General features: G+C 40.0%; 1 protein-coding gene across 5 annotated transcripts in view; it reads right to left on the minus strand.

The window, feature by feature from the left end:
• The window catches only part of dgkzb (diacylglycerol kinase, zeta b), a 71,233-nt gene that overhangs the window by 1,816 nt on the left and 46,357 nt on the right, over positions 1 to 23,060 (minus strand). For 4 of the 5 annotated variants that reach the window (XM_049573652.1, XM_049573653.1, XM_049573649.1 and 1 more), the window contains 20 exons: positions 22,730 to 22,843; positions 22,176 to 22,316; positions 22,018 to 22,096; positions 20,567 to 20,622; positions 20,315 to 20,377; positions 19,497 to 19,570; positions 19,251 to 19,362; positions 18,748 to 18,947; positions 18,546 to 18,646; positions 18,230 to 18,321; positions 16,903 to 16,972; positions 15,380 to 15,420; positions 15,097 to 15,281; positions 14,545 to 14,634; positions 13,098 to 13,166; positions 12,967 to 13,001; positions 10,824 to 10,867; positions 10,472 to 10,592; positions 3,917 to 3,953; positions 3,696 to 3,795 (listed from right to left, as the gene is read on the minus strand). In XM_049573652.1, the coding sequence (XP_049429609.1) occupies positions 3,696 to 3,795; positions 3,917 to 3,953; positions 10,472 to 10,592; positions 10,824 to 10,867; positions 12,967 to 13,001; positions 13,098 to 13,166; positions 14,545 to 14,634; positions 15,097 to 15,281; positions 15,380 to 15,420; positions 16,903 to 16,972; positions 18,230 to 18,321; positions 18,546 to 18,646; positions 18,748 to 18,947; positions 19,251 to 19,362; positions 19,497 to 19,570; positions 20,315 to 20,377; positions 20,567 to 20,622; positions 22,018 to 22,096; positions 22,176 to 22,316; positions 22,730 to 22,843 (1,824 nt within the window). The remainder of the gene's footprint in view (positions 1 to 3,695; positions 3,796 to 3,916; positions 3,954 to 10,471; positions 10,593 to 10,823; positions 10,868 to 12,966; positions 13,002 to 13,097; positions 13,167 to 14,544; positions 14,635 to 15,096; positions 15,282 to 15,379; positions 15,421 to 16,902; positions 16,973 to 18,229; positions 18,322 to 18,545; positions 18,647 to 18,747; positions 18,948 to 19,250; positions 19,363 to 19,496; positions 19,571 to 20,314; positions 20,378 to 20,566; positions 20,623 to 22,017; positions 22,097 to 22,175; positions 22,317 to 22,729; positions 22,844 to 23,060) is intronic. The other variant, XM_049573650.1, reaches the window with a different exon arrangement.

The following is a 23,060-nucleotide window of genomic DNA, read 5'->3' on the forward strand; positions in this document are numbered from 1 at the left end:
AGGAGTAAAGAAATGCAGTAAAGTTCAATAAAGAAATGCAGTAAATAAACAGTAAAGTTCAGTAAAGAAACGCAGTAAATAAACAGTAAAGTTCAATAAAAAAAAACGCAGTAAAGAAATGCAGTAAAGTTCAGTGAAGAAATGCAGTAAAGAAACAGTTAAGTTCAGTAAAAAACGCAGTAAAAAAGGAGTAAAGAAATGCAGTAAAGTTCAATAGAGAAATGCAGTAAATAAACAGTAAAGTTCAGTAAAGATACGCAGTAAAGTTCAGTAAAGAAACGCAGTAAATAAACAGTAAAGTTCAATAAAAAAAACGCAGTAAAGAAATGCAGTAAAAAACACGCAGTAAAGAAATGCAGTAAATAAACAGTAAAGTTCAGTAAAGATACGCAGTAAAGTTCAGTAAAGATACGCAGTAAAGTTCAGTAAAGAAACGCAGTAAATAAACAGTAAAGTTCAATAAAAAAAACACAGTAAAGAAATACAGTAAAAAACACGCAGTAAAGAAACGCAGTAAATAAACAGTAAAGTTCAGTAAAGAAACGCAGTAAAGTTCAGTAAAGAAACGCAGTAAAGTTCAATAAAGAAACGCAGTAAATAAACGGTAAAGTTCAGTAAAGAAACGCAGTAAATAAACGGTAAAGTTCAATAAAGAAACGCAGTAAATAAACAGTAAAGTTCAATTAAAAAAACGCAGTAAAGAAATGCAGTAAAGTTCAGTAAAGAAACGCAGTAAAAAAACACGCAGTAAAGAAATGCAGTAAAGTTCAGTAAAGAAACGCAGTAAATAAACGGTAAAGTTCAGTAAAGAAACGCAGTAAATAAACGGTAAAGTTCAGTAAAGAAACGCAGTAAAAAACACGCAGTAAAGAAACGCAGTAAATAAACAGTAAAGTTCAATTAAAAAAACGCAGTAAAGAAACGCAGTAAATAAACAGTAAAGTTCAATTAAAAAAACGCAGTAAAGAAACGCAGTAAATAAACAGTAAAGTTCAATTAAAAACACACAGTAAAGAAACGCAGTAAATAAACAGTAAAGTTCAATTAAAAAAACGCAGTAAAGAAATGCAGTAAAGTTCAGTAAAGAAACGCAGTAAAAAACACGTAGTAAAGAAATGCAGTAAAAAAAAACATGTAGTAAAGAAACGCAGTAAAGTTCAGTAAAGAAACGCAGTAAATAAACTGTAAAGTTCAACAACAAAAACGCAGTAAAGAAACCAAAAAGGAAACGTTAAGAAATGCAGAAAGGAAGGTAGAAAAGAATTGCAGTTAAGAAACAGAAAGAACTGCAGTAAAGAAACAGATAAGAAAAGCAAAAATGAAATGCTGGAAAGAAAGCAGAAGAGTGCAGTTAAGAAATGCAGATTAGTAATGCAGGAAAGGAGCGCAGATAAATCAGAAATACTTTATTGGTCCTCGGGGAAAAAAATCGGGTTTGGCTGAATGTTGTCTTTTTTTCCCTGACAATTAAGTGAAATAAAATCAAATCAGATCAAAGGAAAACATTAAAAAGGCAATTCATCTTTAAAGTTACTCTGTACTACAGCAGGTATCGACAGACTGAGAAATAGAAAGATCAACAGACTGATAGACAGATCAGTAGACTGATAGATAGGTAGATCAATAGACTGATAGATAAAGAGACAGATTGATAGATTGTGTGAGAATTAAAGAGGAACATTAAGAAGCCTCTCCTCTGGAACCCTCCAGAGAATCTCGGCTTCACACCAACAGTTTACACACTAAGTAACACATGAACTCTTTTCATTTGCTGGAGAGGAGAAGAAGAAGGAAAAAACTCAGATTATGGGCTGCTTCCTGTTACCACTAGCTTCACCATGGCAACGGTGAGCCGCGGCCTTTGTGTATGTCGGAGCGAGGCCGGGGATCCTGCGGCGCTCCGTTTCTCAATGACACACAACATTAATCACTTTAGAGAAGTGGGTCAAATACTGCTGGAGATCCTTTAAGAGTGTTGGTGGGACAGCTCAGGCTGGTGGCCGTCACTGTGCCTGAGAACGCCTCGCAGGGCCGCCGCGTACAGCAGGAAGCCGCCACTGCTGAGGGTCGGTCAGAGGAGTGTTTGACTGGTATCACACTATAATCAATAATAATATGTTCTCATGTCAGAGTCAAAGAGTGAAAGATTCTTTCGGTTTTGCCTTTAATTAGTAATGGAGTTTTTATCCAGACAAATTTACGACTGTTATTTCACAACTGTAACATTTAAATCTTTCCGTTGAAGTTAGGGTTATTGTTAACGCAACAAACGCAACAGAGCGCTGTAAATAAACACATTTAGTAAAGAAACAAAGCAGAACTATGAAAGAAATGCAGCACAGCGCAGTTAGGCCCGATAACAGAGGATGTGTTTTAGCAGCTGGAGGTGGATTTTTGTATTTGTTTTTAATGACAATGAAGCTTTGTGCTTGCGTTTTTTGCATAGTAACGCACCTTGCATTTCTGCACTCTAGGTGCCTGGTGTTTTTGCCGGAGCGCTCTGAACTCCTCGAATAGCAAAAACTTCAACTCAGAAAAGCGTCTCACGTCATCTCTTTTTTCCCCATTGTCCAATCAGATAATTTGAGAGGCGGGCCTTCTGTGGTGGTCACGACAACAACTGGTGGTACTCCCTGTGATCCACCCTCTTTTTTAGGGTCTCATGTACCCACACAGATCTCCGTCTCCCTGTGCCCAACAAACTATTTACTGACAGCCTCTCACCCTCAACCGGAGCTACAGCAAGTACCCTCTGCCTCAACATTTTAGGAACTATATTCTAGTTACTGTGAAGGTAGATTAACTACATGTGATGGGATGGTTGCCTGGCAACAACAAGTAGGCGCAGCAAGTGTTTGTATTTACTAGTGGGATTTAATTTTTTTTAAAAAGGCAGTGTGGTGCATCTCCTGTTTTGCAACCTGCATAACGCTTTCTGTGTGATCGGAGCCTAATGAAATGCAGCAGAGTACTATAATAGTAAAAAAAAAACCAAAGTACTGTAAAGTAACACAGCAAAGTGCAGTAATAAATGCAGCAGAGTGCTGTATAGAAACATTAAATCAACATCAAAGAATGAACAAAATGTGACCACATACCTGCTGAACTAATAACGTTCCCTTCAGCTGCACTTTGTGTTTACTGATAACGTTAGCATGCTAGCATTAGCTAATTAACATTATACCTGCTTAACATTAGCATGCTAGCATTGTTGCTAGTCAGGGTTTCTTTCAAATGTAAAAAAAAAAAAAAGAAAAAAAAAAAAAATTCCTCCACTACTGTTGCGGGAACTTTAACAGTTAGTGGCCCTTATTCTCCTGTAGGTGACATTAAAGAGGACACAACAAGATGACGTAATGCAAAGAGCTAGATTCAAAGCTCAAACGATGGAAAATAAAAAGCAGAAAATGTGATGCTTTTATATTGTATTTAATAACTTTACCCAGAGTTAGCATGAAGCTACTATCAGGCTTTATAAAGTTATCATTAACTGAAACAATTTATTAAATGTACGTCTGTGTTTATTACTGACTCTCTGGATGGATTCAACTTCTCGACAAACTTTTTGTTTCCGTCATCATATGTTGTAGAGAAGCGAGAAGTTTTGAACGTCCAACTGGTCGAATGTCTTCCTCACAGTGTGAATATGTGAGTATTTTAGGGGAGTGTGTGTTACAGGTTGAGTGTTGGTTTACCTGCAGGTCTGTCTTCATGAGCGACGCCCCGGCCTCCACCAGGTAGTGACAGATGCTCCTCTGACAGGAGGAGGCAGCTTTATGGAGCGCCGTCTCGCCTCTGAAACAACATGAAAATCAATAACACACAAAACAATTAATGCAGTTTGAAATGTTCAGTTTTCATGTGGCAGAGAAGAAATGATAAAAATATTGACATTAGATGAAAAACAGAAACTCACGTCTCTCTCTCAGTTATGTCCAAATGAGATGTCGGCACTAAATATAAAAAGAAATAAAATGTGTTTAGAAAAATTATTCATTAATAAACTGTACAGAGAAAATCACCTTTATCTCCAGACAATGACATGATCAATACGTAAAACACTGGAATAAATGCACTACATAATATATAAGATGTAACCCATCACGTGTGTCTCTGAAAAACCCTGTTTCTTTACAACCCGTCTAAAGGAATAATATTATACATTCATGATATTTGTGAGATGAATAAAATGTTGCCATTTGTTTTGTATGCAGATGATACAATGTTTTCTCTTCTGGAGAAAAACAGTTTGGGATAAAACTGACAATGAAAATTTAGAAAAAGAAAAATATCAAGAGATGGAATTACCATCTAAAGGCCTATAAAAGACAAAAGTGTCAGCATTCTGAACAAAGAAAGTACAAGTTGGATTATAAGAATCCTTTTTCACTTCTTGTTAATTTCACTTAGTTACTGTATAAAGTAAACAAAACATATATAACTAATATTATTCCTCTACACATTTTCACGCTACAGAAAACAACGATTAAAATTATAAATGAGGTTAAAAGTCCAGTGTAAGATTGAGGGGGATTTATGCCAGGTTCACAATACACAATATCAGCCCAATTATAACCTGACGCAGCATCGTACAGCGTAGGCTCGGATCGTGAACGACAATGAGTGACAAAGAGTCTAGCATGCTTGATTTTCTTTTTGTTGTTCACGACTTCTCCCAAGCTAGCAAGGAAATATATAGAGGATATAAACAAACTGACCAGGGGTCTCATTTATAAAACATTGCGTAGGATCCAGACTACAAATGTACGTACGCACAAAGGCCAAAAATGTTATGCGCCAAAAAATATTAAACAATTTCTACAATCAAGCTTTCACCTGATCATGTATGACGCTAATTTCCCGTCTCCGAAATGTTCGCAAGCATGGAGTCAAAGTTTCTCCAAGTCTCAAATCTGCTTTTAAAGAGCAAAACTTTTGCGTGGGAAATGGCGTACGCCTCTTTCAGGCCTCGTTTTGTGTGCACACAATGTTTATAAATGAGACCCTAGGTGATTTAAACCACTAAAAACACTGAATTAAATTTCAGGTTACAAATAAGTGTTTCTCCAAAGCTGTTTGGCATGTCGGAGACAAACTGCTAGTCTAGCAACTCCTAATGTGCGCTAACCTTTTTTCTCTGACAACTTGAGATGCACATGTTCATGAGGTTTTTACAGGGAGCTAAATTTTCTACAGAGGTCGCTTCCTCTCAAAAATAAACAGACCATGCGATTTTATCTGGTAGAAACACTGAATAAAACACTTTTGTGTTAAAAAAAACAGTGTTTTTCTGATGCTCTGTTTGAGGATGGACTTCTAACTACGGTGGCAAGTGCAAAAACGTAAATGTCCCTTTTAGAGCCAGTGCTTGGTTTGTCCATTCTGGGCTACTGTAAAGACACAGCAGTGCAATGTGGCAATCTCTTTAGATGAGGACCCGCCCCCTATGTAGTTATAAATGGCTCATTCTAAGGTAACGTGTGTGTTAATATTTGTATTCAAGTGTCTTATATAAGGTACTTTAAAGGTTTAAAGTATGTGCAGACCAGTTATGTGACATGTTTTGAGCAGACAGCAGGTGACATGACATTTTCTTAAATAAATTATTGTTGACGTATACCTATTTTTTCAATAAAAAAATGTGATACACAATAAAATCACAAAATAAAACAAACAAACAAACAAAAAAAAACATTTCCTCCAGTGACAGTGTGCGTGCACAGAGAGGTGACGTGTCACACCAGTCATTAAGTTTAAACTTAAGCCTCTATGTTCATCTGCTGCTGGAAGCTTAACATGTTTCACATTCAGACACAGAGCTGCAGTCACACCATGTCTGTCACACAAGAATCTGACTTTAACTGCTGCTGACGTCTGCAACCACTCAAAACTGACTGTCATTATTACTTCGTTAACACACAGGTGCACTGTGGGAAAGTCTGTCAGCAGACTCCAGACAAGAACCAAACTCAGTGATGGTTTGCCACATTTTTAGTCCTGTAACTCTTTTAACACACTTTATTTAACTTTCATGCTTATTTCACCACGCTACACAAAATCAGCTCACAATTATCCAAAGTAAAATGATGGTTATTAGTACTTTTAACTCTGGTATCTATAAAAAGTACTGCCTTGTTTTATCTTTTTAAAGTGAATTTAATGCTATTTTTTACACTGATGATCAGAAAAACATGTCAAAGTCAAAGTGAGAAAGTGTTTTTTGTTAATGTGTAAAAAAATCACAGTGATCTTTAACCATTAACCACACAAATACATCGATCAGCCAAAACATTAATATCACTGGCTGGTGAAACGAGTAACATTGATCATCTCGTCCCACTGCAATGTTCTGCTGGGAAAACTCTGGTCCAGGCATTCATGTGGATGCCACCTGACACTCCATCCAACCAAACACAGTCACAGACCAAGTACTCTTCCTCATGGAAATGGCGCTCTCCAATGGCAGTGGCTTCCCCAGTAGGCCGATGCGCCACACCATAAAAACTGCTCGGGAATGACCCAGGGAACGTGACAAGGAACTAAGGTCGATGACCTGGCCTCCAGATTCCCCAGATCCCAATAAGATTGAGCATCCGTGGGACACGCTGGTACCACAGAGGTACTTCTGATCCATGGTGGGGCCTCCTTGGATTGGATTTAGCTCTGACCTGTTGAGACATGGACAGGGGACCTCTGGGGGTGTCCTGGGGTGACTGGCACCTGGGCATTGACGTTGGATCCTTTGTGTTCTGTGGGTTGTGAAGTGGGGTAGCGGCACATCCTGTGGATGCTTGATTAGATTGGGATCTGGGGAATCTGGAGGTCAGGTCAACACCTGGGCCGTTTTGCAGGCAAGCTGCGAGCGTTTAGACACACAGAGCCGGATTGGTGAGTTGATCCGAGGTGCCTAATTTTCCGCCTCGTAGGGTAGTCATATTGGCAGAACCTTTTTGGTTTAAACAGACCGAGGCGGCCTTCCGCCACGGGAGGGGCTGTTGAAGACTTGTGGGAGGAGCTGTTGATGACGCCGCACATGCAACCCACTGGCGGTGGATAAACAGGAAACAGCTGATAGCAGGAATTAGCGAGCAGCTAGTAGCAAGAGGGAAATGCAAACCTGACAGACACTGTAAAGATGAGCAACTGGGGAGACAAGGAATTGCGCGCCCTCCTTGTTCTCGCAAACGAAGATGCCATAAACCGTCAGTTGACGGGGACGGTGAGGAACGGGCCGACTTATGAGAGAATCGCCGGAGGACTGACCAGCCGCGGCTTCCCTCCCACGTCACTGTTTAAGTCACAAGATGAGCTACACGCTTTGTTACTTGCTCACGCCCCCCATTGCCCCGAAAAAGGCACATTCTGTATAAACAAAAGTAGGCAGGCGGCATTTTGCCACACTCCCCGATTTTTTTTTATACTGCCAATGCTGGACGAAGACTGATTGGGCTTTCCTGCAAATTTGCACAATTCCTATTTAAAAAGGGCTTCATGATCGATGTTATTCAATTCATCTGTAAGTGGTTTTAATACTATGGCTGAACGGTGTATAATCAGTTCATTTGGGAGTCCAAGTGGACGTTTGTGCCAAATTTGAAGATATTTTCTCAAGTTGTTCTTGAGCTAAACATAACATCTCCTGCCACGGCTGTTGGTGGCACGGAGGCATAAAAAATAACACAGAATATAGAACGAGAAAGAAACTGAATGATGATGTATGTTTAATATCGTGTCAGTCTGTGTGTGTGTGTGTGTGTGTGTGTTTATATGTGCACAAGTGTCTTATATAAGGTACTTTAAAGATTTACAGTATGTGCAGACCAGTTATGTGACATGTTTTGAGCAGACAGCAGGTGACATGATGTTTTCTTCTCTCTGCTCAGACAGTACAGAGTGTTATCTCCTCTGTGAACACTCTGTACTGTCTGAACACTCTGCTCAGACAGTACAGAGTGTTCACAGAGGAGATAATGATGTTCCACACTGAAGTTTATACTCTGTGTTTATACTTTTTGTTTTCACTAAAGTGTTTGAATAAATACTCTTTTTTTTACCTGAAATATCAGTAAACACAACCCCAATTCTAAAAAATCTGTTACCAATTAACCTGTGAAATGTTTCAGGTGTTTTTTGGGCCGTCAGCAACCTTCCCAGTCTTTTGTTGCCCCTGTGCCAACTTTTTAGGAACATGCTGCAGATATCAAATTCAGAATGAGCGCTTTTTACAAGAAACAATCAAGTTAATCAGTTTGGATGTTAAATATCTTGTCTACTGTGTTGTAGTCAACTGAAAATATGTCGAAAAAGAGTCGCAAATAATTGTACTCTGTTATTATTTACGCTTTACATGGTGTCCAAGCTTTTTAGGAATTGGGATTGTCAATCATAAAAAACAGTGACAGTGTGCGTGCACAGAGAGGTGATGTGTCACAGCGGAGTCATTCGGTTCAAACTCATCGATCACTCCTCCTCTGAGCTGCTCATTAAGGAGCCTGTATGTTCACCTGCTGCTGGAAGTTTAACATGTTTCACATTCAGACACAGAGCTGCAGTCACACCACGTCTGTCACACAAGAATCTGACTTTAACTGCTGCTGAAGTCTGCAACCGCTCAAAACTACCTAACTACCATTATTACATTGTTAACACACAGGTGCATCGTGGGAAAGTCTTTGTCAGCAGACTCCAGACAAGAACCAAACTCAGTGATGGTTTTCCAGTAACATTAAACTCTGTTAACAGCCAGCTCACAGTTATCCTAATTAAACTGTCTTAAATGAATGTTCCCTTCTTTTACCATTTTAGAGGAGGTTTAATATGGCTTTTTTTAAATACTGATTGACAGAAAAAATCCTATATGCTAAAGTGAAAAAGTGTTGATCTGTTGATGAGAGTCAAAAAAGAGTCACATAAATCAGTTTTGATTCTGTGTTGAGAAACAATAAAATATTAAACACTTCAGATAAGGTGAAAACTTTTTATAAGCACTGTGACACGTAATATAACGTATAACGTATTTATGGACTCTGAACTCACAGAGCTATGTGCTGCTGCTGCTGGCGCCCCCTAGTGGTGACATCACAACAGACACAGTGGTGAACAGCAGTGGAGGCTGAGTAAATCTAAACTGAGGGAGTTCAGATAAAGAGGATGAAAGTGACACTTGAATAGACTTCACTGGATTTTGTCTCATTTTTCAACAAACATTAAACCATCAGAATCTGAAACTGATCTGAAAAGAACAAGAAATACTTTGAGACTTTAATTCACAAGAACAAACTTTTGTTTCAGGTATTTTTCTAGAAATGTTCTGTATCTTAAAGTCAAACAGATCTGAACTGACATCAAGAACAAATTTGATCAGAGGAATGATGTGACAGAACAGTGATTAAATGTCTTTTTACTTTATTTTCTTATGGGTAGTTGTTCATGCTCGTTTAGCTGTTTTATTTCATTTTAGATTATTTTATAGATCCTATTTTTATTTCTCTTCTTAAAAATGTGTCTTTTATGTTTTGTTTCTTTTATGTCCTGCTTCTTTTTTATTGATATTTCCATGACAAAAAGAAGAAGAGGCTCACATGTGGAATGAAATACTTACAGAGGAGCAGGTTTTTCACTGACACGTGTGACAGGTTACATCTTATAGGCACATCAATCATATTCTTGTAAAGACATTTCTGTGGGATGGATTTGTTGCTCGCAGTCAGAAAGATTTTAAAGAGACACTCATCTTGATTTTACGTAAGTGTAATGTGAAAAAAGATCAACTTCTCTTTACAGTATGAGACAATAAAAGGGCATTCATCCCGTCCCTGATGACTCGTTTGTAAAACCTGCTGTTGATGCCACCGCTTCCTTTACATTTCCAGACCAAAAAAGGCTGTCAACAGGTGTGCAGACAGACAGCTGTTCTCAAATACAGTTAAAGCAGAAGTGGTACTCTCAAGTGCAACACTGTCCCACGCTTGCAGTTACTTAGATAAAAAGAAAATATATTGCGGATGTGTTTATCCATGCATGACCTTTCTTTTGCATGTGCATGCTGACTAAAATGTGTACGCAGTGTCTGACCATGCAGGGCACTGGGTGAGAAAAGAACAGACTAGTACTGCACATCTGGTTGTTGCATCCCGTGAAAATAAACATTTTTATCAAAAATCACTGCTCTCATGTGATTGATTCTGATTTTATTTCTTTAACAGTACTTTTCCTGAGGACAATCACAGCGATAACTGCAGATGTGGGCAAAATTTGTCACTAAATATCATATGTTTTTCTAGCAGAAATATTCCCAAAACTTTCACCCTGACTTTCCAACACATCTTTATATCTTAACGCCTTTCATGTTTCTGTGCAGCACTTTGAATTATCATCCTGTTGAAAGCCTCTGTACAAACATGTACAGCATGTACAGTATGCAAAGTGTGTTAAGTGTGAGTGTGTGTGTGTGCGTGCATTCTTGTCTCACCATGGTCGATGAGGTACTTGAGGATGTCTTTGCTGCCGGCCTCCACAGCGTGATGCAGCAGCGTGCAGCCGGCTGCGTCCTGCAGCAGGATGTCCGCCCCCTGCTGGTGGAGCTCTGTCAGCTGCACAACAACAACACAGTGAGACACTTCAGTCATCAGGTGCAGTTAAATAAAGGTGGGGTAATGCTTTAACACTTCAGTCCAGCAGCCAGAATCAAAGAGAGCATCTAGGGAAGTAAAAAATGTTCAGGAGAACAAATCAATTAAGATTTTAACAAAACTTTGATGTTTTCTAAGATCTATGTTAAAGAGGTGTAAAGTGTTGAAACTCTCCATGAAGAGTAGACTCACTCTGTTCAGGTCTTCAGTCTTGATGCAGTTGATCAACTCTGCATCTAAAAAGCCGATAAAACCATTGAAAACTGACTGTTACAGTGAGCGAGCAGCTCAGACATGTTAAATCAAACCATCACAGCAGAGAGGAAAGAGCTGGATCCTCTGGACACTGACATGTTTTTGGTTTCTGATCTCTAAAAACAGACACGTCTTCATGTTGTTGTAGGTTGGAAATGTTTATGAGCTGTTAGCACTTCAATTACAGTGATTTTTACTTCTAGGATTATTTATTCAAATAATTGTATCTGAATATCTTTTATAGAGCAGTTGGAGTCCACATCTACATTTAAGGCTCATTTTCCTGATCATTACAGTTGTGCATGGTACCCTGAGTTCAAATGTTGTAATAGGCACAAAGGTAAGCTTAAATAAGGTACTAAAAAATAAAAATTACATCAACAAAAAATAATAAAAAGGAGACCAATAACAAGCTGACCATTATCCCCATAATCACAGGTCCACCCTCCCATACCTACACCATTCCTCCCACCTCCCTCCACCCACAGAGACTCATCACTCTTCAGTCATCTCAGGTGTTGTGCAGTGTGTGCTAAGGTTTGAACTGCCGTACTAGATTTGTGGTTGCAAGTTTTATTGAACTGTTGGAGCCTGTCACATCTTATCCTTTCCAAATATAATAATATATGATTATATAACTACGATTATACATTACTAGTCCATACCCATTGGTAGCTTTGTCACCTTCTACCTATGCCAATCCTCAATGCCTATGTGCAGTTTAACATAGATTGACCACGTCAGTGAGTAGAAAAACGTGGGACAGACAGAATGACACACTGACAGTTTCCGTGATTATATACAGCATACCATACCATGACTTAGTCATACCAAAAATTAGAAAAAACAAACAAATCCCAAAACATTGGGCCACAGGGGGAGCCACAGCGATCGGTCACATTTTAGCCATTTTGAAGCATTTTTCTGTTGTTACAGCGCCACCCAGTTGCCAATTAGAGTTAAATTTCTCCAGTCACCTTGAGGCGTCCTGTTCTACATATCTACCAAGTTTAGTAAAAATCCATATGGCGGTTAGGCCTAGATAAGAAATGAGCTCTCTAGCGCCCCCATTTTGTTTGATGGGGTCAATAATGGAGGGGTCCCCTCAGATTATGTGTGGTCATGTGCCTACAAAGTTGTGTGGTGATGGGTGAAACCCTTGAGATGTTATACACCTTTATGTGATGAGCCACGCCCTCCACAATATTCATTGCCTTATAGAAGCTCAGTTTTAGTAAGTTTTCCAACTTTTGCCAAGAGGCAACTTTAGATATTGGTCCCTAGATTATGTTCACCCAGTTTCATGCAGATCGCTCAAACTTCCTAGGAAGAGATCCATTTGAAGTGTTTTTCAAAAAATTCAAAATGGTGGAAAATCTATATAAGCGGAAGTTATGGGTTCTCGTGGCAAATTTGTTCCTCATGAGGAGAGGCATCTCTGTGCAAAGTTTCATGTCTCTACGACATATGGGGCATGAGATATGCCCATTCAAAGTTTGCAATTTCAATTGGTTGCTACAGCGCCCCCCCTTTGGCCAATTGATGTAATATTGCTTCATTCCAATCCTCCCATGACCCTCTACCACTGTGCCAAATTTCACATGGATTGACCAAGTCAGTGAGGAGAAAAACATGGAACAGACACACACACAGACAGAGTTTTCGTCATTATATAGTGAGACAAGACTCTGCAGCAATTGAGTCGTGTCTGTTGATTTTTTTTTTTTTTTCCTATGTAGAATTCATTTGTGGTGATCTTTTCTAAAGTGCTAAAATTGGACATTTTTGGACTGTGACTGTCTGTGTGCAGATTTACATTATAGTCACTTATTATTTGTCATTCTATTTTCTAATTTTCCCCCTTCTCAGTTTTCTTGGTCTGACTGTATGTCAGCATGTATTTTTATTTTCTTTCTTGGTTTTGTTTTTGTATTAACTTCTTCAAAATGTTTTTTTAATGTAGCCATTAATGCATCCACATTTAAAAAACACATTATATCGTATGTAGCAAGTATCAGTGTGTATACAGTATTAGAGTTGCATCTGTTACTTGTGGAGAAACATCATGAGAAACTTTTACCTTTTTCAGGATCGTGTGAGGTAGCACTGGAAGGACTGTGAGAGGATAAGACAGATAAATAAAATATTAGATGTGAACATGGAGGAGATAATCACTAAAACAAACACACACTCACAGCGATGCCGTCGTACCTAATGATGGGTCTGAAATCAGCGAGCGTTGTGTTGGAGCGATGGACATTGATGATCTTTGCACCTCTCCTTCAGATCACAGAGAGACAGCGAGGACAAGATGGACAGAAGACACGTTCAGAAGCTGCTTCAGTTCATGGTACCAGCAGTAACACTTTGTGTGGTACCATGAAGTATTTAAAGCTGACAGACAAACAGAGCTCAGAGTGTCAACTTGTGTAAAACAAAAAGTTGCACAAATATCCATCAAACAGTCAGCTGTTTGGTATTTATACATATATATATATACTATATGTATGTATAAATATATATATGTGCTCATGATGACACTGATGACATAATAATACAACAGACAAAGTTTTTTTAGTCCCATTTGTGTGAAATAATTCAATTATTTATCATCTATGTGACATGAAAATCTCACGGTGCTGGAAAGTACAAGTACAGCACCTAACTTCAGATTCACCATTTCGTACCCTCCCCATGTTTGGTCCCCCCTCTGTTGGGGTACCTAGCACACAGATCTGGTACTAAAAGGTGGAGCTGTGAACACTGCAGTCTGATTGGTCAGTAGAGGACGGTCACTCTGCTCCAGTTGTGTCTGGTTTTGAGGCTCATGTAACCACTGTTCATACTGTAGAGAGTTTTATTAGTAAACTGTAACTATAAAATGAAAGGATGTTTTGCTGCCTCTCACAGCAGCTGGAGTCTGACAAAAAATAATTTAATCCACTGGGCCGACTGCCGGTGACTTTTAAGGTGGAATGTTAACTTGTAATGTTACTCAATACATGAGTTGACAAAGTGAATCCATGAGCACACCTTAAATTTCACTGTGACAACTTAACTATTACGACTATTACTTTAGTTTTTATATGACAGACACTTTGAGTAATGAGTGGATCTTCAACCATTTATATATATTAATTTCGGCCGGGTTATGTGACAAAATATGTTCTGATCCTCACTCAGAGGGAAAAAGAAAGCGCTGTAGAGCCTTGTTCTTGTGGGCTACAGCAACACTAAACCCCTGAGCTTGCCTGAGAAGGACTAAATGCACAAAGCTGCTATATTTAAATATCCCATGGAGAGAGACTCTCACTGCAGACTGTTCTATTTTGTTCTGAAAATGCTGGCGTGCACTCAGCAGTGAGTGACAACAACCCCCGCCCACATTTAAGAGGACTGTTTGCAGGGGAAATGCTAGGGTCTGGGTACCATGTCTAAAGTTTTGGTGGGGACGGGGCTTTAGAAGCCAGACTTTGATTTGGTAGGTTGACAAATGAGTTCCTCAACCTGTTCAATCGAACCTGTTGAACTCTAAATCTTCTGTGTGATGACAAAAGCTGATGAGATGGATCAGACGTTATGTTTCCTGCCAGAGACACGTGAAAACCTTCTTGCCTTCTTGGCAGTAAACCTGATGTGTGTGTTTGTCTGTCCCTACCTGCAGAGGGCAGTCTTAGAGGAGCTTTGGGACAAAGCGTCAGCCACTGAACTGTCACTTGAAATCCTCTTCCTCTGAAACTCTCTCACCCTGAAACACACAGACAGACAGACAGACAGACAGAGAGGTGGTTTTTGTTCCTGTGTTTTAGGACTGATTTCTATTTTCTGACTCTAAACTCTCTCAGTAAACAAGGCAGCAGCGGTCAGGTGTCTCAGAGTGACCCAGGAAACTGAAGCCACGCAGGGACAAAGGTTCAGATCAGCAGCTCCATGGAAACGACACTTCAAACAGCAGCAGGAGCTCATTTCATGTCAGATAATAAACACCAGCTGCCGCTCAGGCTCATTCTCATTCACTCAGCCTCTGAGCCGGTCATCATGATGCTCCAATAACTGCTGCAGGACCACCTTCATTCAGCAGGAGGCGCTCTGCTCACATTCAGTTTTATATTCTCCTCATGTACGTTCTTATTATATCTGAATACTTCCTGTGATAATTGTTTATATATAACTCTGATGTGAAATCATCCAGCAGTGTCCTGCCTCTCACCTCGGTGTGGTCGAGGAGGTCGGGGAGCAGGGGAAGGCGAACTGTCTCTGCTGGTCCTGGTGCTCCTCAGAGTCCACCAGGTCGGGCATGCCCGGGGAGGTGCCCACCGTCTCCTTGGAGACCATCTCCGGGTCCAGGATGTATAGCTCCTCCTGAGAGATCTCCGTCACATAGTTGAGGTGTTCCTGGAGCACGTCACACAAATGTTAATAAAATGAGTTGAGAAAAACAAATAATGTTCCCTTTAACTTTGTTTTTTATTGTCTGGATGTTCAGTTCACACCTGAGCTCGGTCGATCCTGTAGAAGCGATCTGCAGTCGTACCTGGAAGTCAAAGAGCAGGGGTCAGGTTCTCAGTGTGGTGGTGAAAAGCTGAGAGTGTGTCTCAAATTGCATACTTCTGTTAAGACACTTGTAGTCCACTATGTACACTACACACTTGTTGTGTAGTGCACTAATTTCAACAGCGTAGCGTTATCGTAACCCTTTGACCCCTTAGAGAACATTGGCTGGATTTCTTTCAAAAAGACAAGAAGAAGGCAGTGAGCAACCAAAGAAGAAATGACCCCAGAACATTTGCAAGAAATTATTAAAATGAGAAAATTAGCCAAAGGGAAAATGAAAATAAAATTAAAAAATAAATGAAAGAAGATATAAATAATAAAACATGAATTGACAATATGGGAATCCTCTTTGGAACCCTCTTTTTTTTCTTTAATTGGTTATTTTATTACGTTTAATTTATTATTATTAGTGTTGCTGGTATTTTGTTATTTCTAAAATGTCTGATGTCTGTAGGGAAGTCTTTATTTTGTTGTTGGACAATAATATCTGTGCTTACGATATTCTTCTGGACGAGAACACGGTTGCTCCCCTGCTCTTATAAGGGATTTAAAAATTAAAATTAAAGATATTGCTGGGAAAAAGACAGAAAAACAAGAGAATTAATTGAAAAAGAGTGCTTAAAAATTACAATAATTCTGTACCATAATTCTAAATCTCATAATAATAACAAATAGTTTTTCCCTAGCTTTTTCATTTTTCCTCATTTTCTAAAAATAATTTTCTACATTTAATTTAATTTCTTTTGCTATTTTGGATGACATGGTGCTTGCTCTATCCACTAAGCCACCGATGCCCCGCCATGTTTTTTAAAAAAGAAATCGCACCAGTCAGCTCAGAGTTCAAAGGTTTAAATACTTGTGAAAGGTGTCTGAAAGCAGCAAAAGAAGTGACGTCAAAAGAACTGCCAGTTTGCACTTACTGGAAGTGGTGACAGCCTTTTTTTAACCACCTATTCTTCTTCTTCATCTTCTTTTTAAACGACGACTTGCAAACAGATGGTGGAGCATTATCGCCAACGTTTGACCGCTATCTCCGCCCACACATAAACCAAACGCCACAACGTCAATACTGATTAAAATGTGCTGCTGTAGCTAGGAGCAAGTTAGCTAGCTAGCGCTCACATCATGGTTCGTGGTACCAAATCATTACAGACTCAACATATCTGACAGCTTCTATTCGGTAACAGCATTGGTGCTTAGTGTATAAAACATGTATAACTAACAAGCTCCTTGTTGTCCCAGCAACCATATCAAAAGTTGAGAAGTTTGCTAGGTCACAAAGATGAAGCTGTTGAGTGTCCATCACTCCACACTCAACTTCTGGACTGGTCTGAGTGCACCAGTTGTACACTGCATTTTCCCGTACTATGCAGTGTGAACACACTTGTGCACTTCAACTATTAAGTGTTTAGTACAGAAGAATGCAATCTGAAACATGCTATGAGAGTTGGTTTGAACTTACAGTCGAGGAAACACCACTTCGTGGACAACTTCTGTGAAGACAGACACTCGCCCTTCATCGTGTCACAGTCCTGACGAAGAAGAAAGGAAGAAGAAGAAGCACGTTAACTCTGTCAGTCCATGTGACAGAGGGAAAACATGTGTCGCACTCCATATGCGTTTCTGTTTTACTCCGGGGACGTTTTGGAACTCAGGCTTCTTTAACATCAACAATCAAAGTCAGACACAGACACTGATCTGTTTTACAGACCTGCTCACTGAAGGCCTCTTCGTTATATCTTACAGAATACAATTTAAGGTCCTTCAGAGGCTTCTCTGGCACCTTTCCCTTCTTTCAAGTCTTCTTCCAGTGACAGGCACCTCACTACAACCTTTAATGTCAGTTATATTATACTTCAGTCAATGTGACACTGAACTCTGGAGGACTGAGTTCACTGTTCTTTTATCACAGACAGAAAACTTCTACGCTTATAAATACTCCCAAACCTCAGTTTTCGTAGATCTGAATAAACTCTGCTCACACTGATGCAAAAGTCACAACAGAATCGTGACGAGGTCAAACCTCAAACATTTCTCTAGGAGCAGGAACATAGAGTTATGTTTTAGATAATCACATATAAACATTTATGAAGTTATTTCAATACATTTCATGGTGGGTTATTCTGTTTGTACTTCCCTAATATGGTTAATGGTTATTAAATAATAACTCAGGTTAGGTGATCTTTTTTTTTGTGGCTTCAAAATGTATTTATTTATTCATTTATGTATTTATTTACTATTAAATAAATATAATTATATATATATAGAATACAAGATATAAACACGCTGCAGTTAGCAAAATGCTAATTTACATCCATAGTTCCTCAGCAGGCAACAAAAACTAGAACACTATAAGTGACGATGTACAGATATAAATACACAATACACAAATAGAAAAAGATGGAATAAAAAGTTTGGGAACAACTGTAATAATCAGTGTGAGGTGATCGCATCGGACTTGACATCTGAAAGCTAAATGATGAACTGATTAATTGGCAAATAGTATATCATCCCTCTCTTGCCATTTTCCCATATACAGTAAAATAAATAAATAATAAATATATATATATATATATATATATATATAATATATAAGTTAAGTTAAAAATATAAAGTTCTACATAATTACAGTTCATTATTATTATTATTTATTTATTTATGTAATCTATACTTGGAGTCTAACTGAAGATAAAATCTTTTTGCAGAGTGCTGTCCTTCCCTTTGTGTTGGCCATTAAAGAATAATGGGAGTTTCTATTATTAGCTGCCCTGATAGTGTCTCTGCTGTACCTGGTCCAGGTTGTCGTGCAGACGCTCAATGAGCAGGCGGCACGTCTCCAGGTCGCTGTCTCCAGGGACAGTGATCACTCCGAGCGGCGTCGCTGCATGAAGAGAGGACATGTCAAGGTCTAACTGACGAACCTGAACCTTTAAAGTCCGACTGTAGTATCCAACATTAAACAGTAATGAGACAAGTTTAAAAAATAAAATATAAATGTTTCTTGTGTGATTAAAGAGCTGTTGTCCTCTGAGACAGATTGACTGATTGATTAACTGTGTTGAGGAGGTTATTGATCCAGCCACAGTTAACCCTTCACTGACTCACAGGCCTCCTTCAGCTGGTCCTTGTCGTAGTGCAGAGCCTCATAAGCCGCCATGCTGATCCGGTTCACTCTGATCTGAAGCTTCTCAGGAACTGGCTGCTGACTACGCACACACAAACACACACACACACCAAGAACATCAAGAACAGAGTACTGCAGGTTGGTGTTGTGGTGCAGTGTGACAGATTAATGCTGAGTGTTTACTCATTGAGGTGGGGCATGGAGATCCTCCTCTTGGCCTTCTGCACCATGTTGGCCTGGTTCCTCAGGTTGATGTGGATGATGGATGGGGCCAGCTTGCAGGGCTCTCCGTCCACCTGCATGGGGATGGACTTGTAGGTGGTGAGGGTCACTTCTTTACACTGATGGAGTCGCTCGCCGTGACCTCCCACCTGCAGTGTGGCCTGGACACAAACATCCACAGGTCAGTGAAGGGTGGAGCTGCTGCTGGCATGACTCATCTGACGTGTCGTTTGGTGTCTTTGGATTCATTTACGATACCATATAGAACTGTGTAGTGTATTATGTATCATAGTATTCATATAGGACGGTGTGGTGGAATAAATTCAAATCAATATTGTCTGAGGACCAATGAGCAGCAGCCAACAAAACATGAAATTTGTCATTCATCTCATCTGTACAATACTTTGGTCAACTGCGGTTAAATGTTAAATGTGGTCTGATGTGGAGAGCAGCAGAGAGCTCACCAGAGACGTCATGGTGAATCCGATGACCTCAATGCAGCCATCGTCATGACGCTGAGGTTCAAAGTCCTGATGTTCACCAGGGTGACCCCACGGCACGGTGCCGGCACAGTACCTGCAGCACACACACACGTTACTGATTATTTTTCATGTGGGCACGATTCTGCCATGTTTTAACATTAAAACTAAGAGGACAAAGATAAAATGTCATCAGTTAGATTTTTATTTAAACACTCCGGCTCAGCGTACCTGGGGATGTTGAGGAAGAGCAGACACTGTAACTTCAGCTCCTGGACTTTGGTCGTCAGGTCTGTGCCGTCACACTGCGGAGGGAAACACACACAGGCTCAGGGGTTCATACATATACACAGACTGTACTCACACAGTCAGTGTATCCTGCAGCAGTGCTCTGCTGAGGGTGCAGGAGCACTGACAATATCTATTTTCTATTTTTATATCACTCAGAGAGACGATAAATATTGTATCATAAAACATTTAAAAAACAAATTTTCCACAGGTGTTTGTAATTTTAATCTGTTTGAATTCATGTTTCCCGTTAAAGACCAGCTGACTGTTTGTACAGAGTAGAAATTAGCTCATAAATCACTCTGATGAAGGAAAGAAGGCTGGTAATGTTTAGGGGAATAAACTAGAACACTTTCGGTGGACATTAATTATTAAGAAAGTGATTATAAAGTTTAGAATAAAAGAAAAAAAAACATTTGACTTTTGTGAATTGTCGCTGCTGTTTTTTTTAATTTGTTTTTCCATTTGAAGGTGATGGAAAAAGTCTTTTATTTTCTCTGGACTGAAGTCTGTTGGTGTCAGCAGCCAAACATGGATTAATCCGCCGCTGAAAATAATTCCCAACAAAGTCACTATCATCTCCTGTTTGTTTGATAAAAACAACAAGTGAGCAACTTTAAGAAACTACTGATACCTATATTATTGTGAGGTGTTTTTAAAGTTTGTTTGTTTTTGACTGATTTAAGCAACTCAAACTGCTTTAAAACTGTCACATTTTAGCATAACATCTTTCTCAAAACGTTCTGTCCGTCTTTACTCACCACCACTTTGATGTGCTTGGCGAGGTCTTTCGAACTCCCACTCAGGAAGTCTGAGAAGGCCGTCTGAAACACACACAGATAAATTAATGCACATTACACACATGTTAATGTGTAAACAGAGTTTAGTTTATTCCGGTCATTTTCTGACTAATCTATTATAAGTATTACACACTTTGATTTCCACTTCTAAACCATCCCACAAATTTAGTCCACATGCTGAAAGTTTCAGAACAGAGTGGTGAGGACACTTACTCCTGCATAGAACATCTTATTCCTGAAGCGGCTGTTGAACTTCTCAGGGTTTGCCTCTGAAAAGACAAACAACACAAACATTCACCTTGTTTCTGATTCTTACGTGACCTGAGGCACAGATGAATAACCCGCTCACTTTACTGTACTTTATCTGGATAAAACAAAGAGAAGAGAGGACACACTGCAAATGGTTTACATTTCCATCCATCGATCGGTTTCTCAGTTTCATGATATGAGATTTTAATTTAATTAGAGACGTTTTTATTGATCCCTACCGGGTAATCAGGTCAGCAAGTGGCAGAGAAAAGGATGTAGATAAGAATAGAATAAACACAGGAGGAGCACGGAGGGGAGCATGAACACAGTGAGGACGATGAACGACACATTTACTGAGCTGCTCTGTGGTGGAAAATTAAAGGTAAGTGGATTTTTAGCAGGTTACACTCTCAATGCTACACATGTCAGTGTGTCTGCTGTAAATCCTTTCGTTAATCACAAGCAGCCATGTTTTAAGTGTCATGACAACAATAATGATTGAAGACTGAAAAAAATAACTGAGCCAATCAGAGATTTGTGGGCGGGATTAAAGACCCTAATCTGCACATCTTTGGTTTTAGGGTCTCAGTGGCGCAATAATAATGGGCAGCATGGTGGTGCAGTGTTGCCGTGGCTGGCATTGTTGCCTCTCAGCAAGAGTGTTCCTGGTTTGAACCCAGGGGTGGGGGAGCCCTTCTGTGCAGAGCTTGCATGCTCTCCTCATGTCAGCGTGGGTTTTCTCTGGGTATACAGGACATGCTGCAGTGATATAATCTTACATCCCTTTTCGACAGTCGTGGCCTGGCTTGGCTTGGGTTGGGTTGCTTTGGGCCACCAGCCAAGCGCAGCAGGAATTTGCATTTCCATCACAACAGGGCTACCCACTTGTGATGGCGGCTTGTCTTGGGTGATGACGTTTAAAAGCAGCGGGGTGATCCACGGCTCAAGTTCCCTGTTATTTTTGCTGCATGTGTTTTTCCACAGCAGAGCAGGTAAAAGAAGTTTACCTGTTGGAGGTGAGCTGTTTGCAGAGGTGCAGTAAGTTGTCTGCAGCTCTTCGTCAACATCTCACTGTGGCTGTTTCTGATTTTACTCTCCCTCCCTGCCGTACTATTACACTCACCTTTATTAAAGAAAAGCCACTAACAAAGTGCTGCCAATTCAGTAACAACACATTTAATTTCCTATAGATTCTTCACAATATAAGTCCCCTCTTATTTTGTCACATATAAACTTTTATTGTGAAGCAGCAAAATAAGGAAATGTTGAGTTTTCGAGCAGCAACTTCACACAACGCGGCCAAAAGTGACAGTGCTGCATGTAGTGCTGCTGACTCTGTCACAAAAAACGTGTGTGTGTGTGCGTGTGCGTGTGTGTGTGTGTGTGTGTGTGTGTGTGTGTGTGTGTAGACTGACCTCTGGATTCATGGAAGCCCAGCGTGACGTGAGCATCAAAGCCCAGACTGAAGTAGTTGTTGAAGACGTCAATAGGAAGCTGAGAAACAGCAGAAATCATTATTATCATCCTCTGATTAATCTGGTCTCTTGTGTGAGTGACAGACATTCTGACTGACCTTGTCTGTCTGATGTTCGTCCCGGTCCTCCGGCCTGGCCTCGGGGTTCGCCTCCACGTTAAGGTTCCAGCGGTCCAGCTGGACGACGTTCCCGTCCTCCACGTGTGAGAGGATCTTTGTTATCGGTTCGTCTGTGTAACCCTGAGAGACGAGAGATCAAATCTGTTCTGTCAGCATCAGCAACACCGTCTCTCAAATACTTTTGTGGTGTTTTTATTTTTGGTTTCTACACTTTCTAAAATGTGTTTTTGGATGTAACTGAGCAGGTTTACCAGAGATCTCAACTTTCAAATTTGATTTTTAAGGGTCCTACAATTTACACTACTACTCCGCTCAGTCTCAGGGGGAAATATTGTACTTTTACTCCACTACATTTATCTGACAGCTGCAGTTACTACTCACTTTGCGGATTTAGGGGCCATACACAACATGAATCGCAATTCTTTAGAAAAGCTGCCAAGATATCAGGGATTTTAGGCTGAAAGGGCTGTGAAATCCTGGAAGGACTGTTTAACTCCATTATAGAGCTTCAGATAAGCTCCAGTGGAACTCACCCCTCCCCAGTTGAGAGTCCTGGCCAGGTCGTTTCCGGTCCCCAGAGGGAGGATGCCCACAGGAGGCTGAGGACGGAGCTTCAGCTGGTCCAACACTGACAAGATCCAACCCACCTGAACACACACACACACACACACACACACACACACACACACACACACACACACACACACACACAGAGGCATGCTTAACTCACACAGCTATACATACAGTACAGAAGTATTGTTATTACTGCCCCTGGCTAAGAATTTTCCAAGTCAACCGACAGTCATCATTTAAGGCCATTAGTCGACTAGTCACCCGCAGGTTTACGATATTAATTCAGTTATT

Source organism: Epinephelus fuscoguttatus, linkage group LG4, assembly GCF_011397635.1.
Source record: "Epinephelus fuscoguttatus linkage group LG4, E.fuscoguttatus.final_Chr_v1".
Lineage (NCBI taxonomy): Eukaryota > Metazoa > Chordata > Actinopteri > Perciformes > Serranidae > Epinephelus > Epinephelus fuscoguttatus.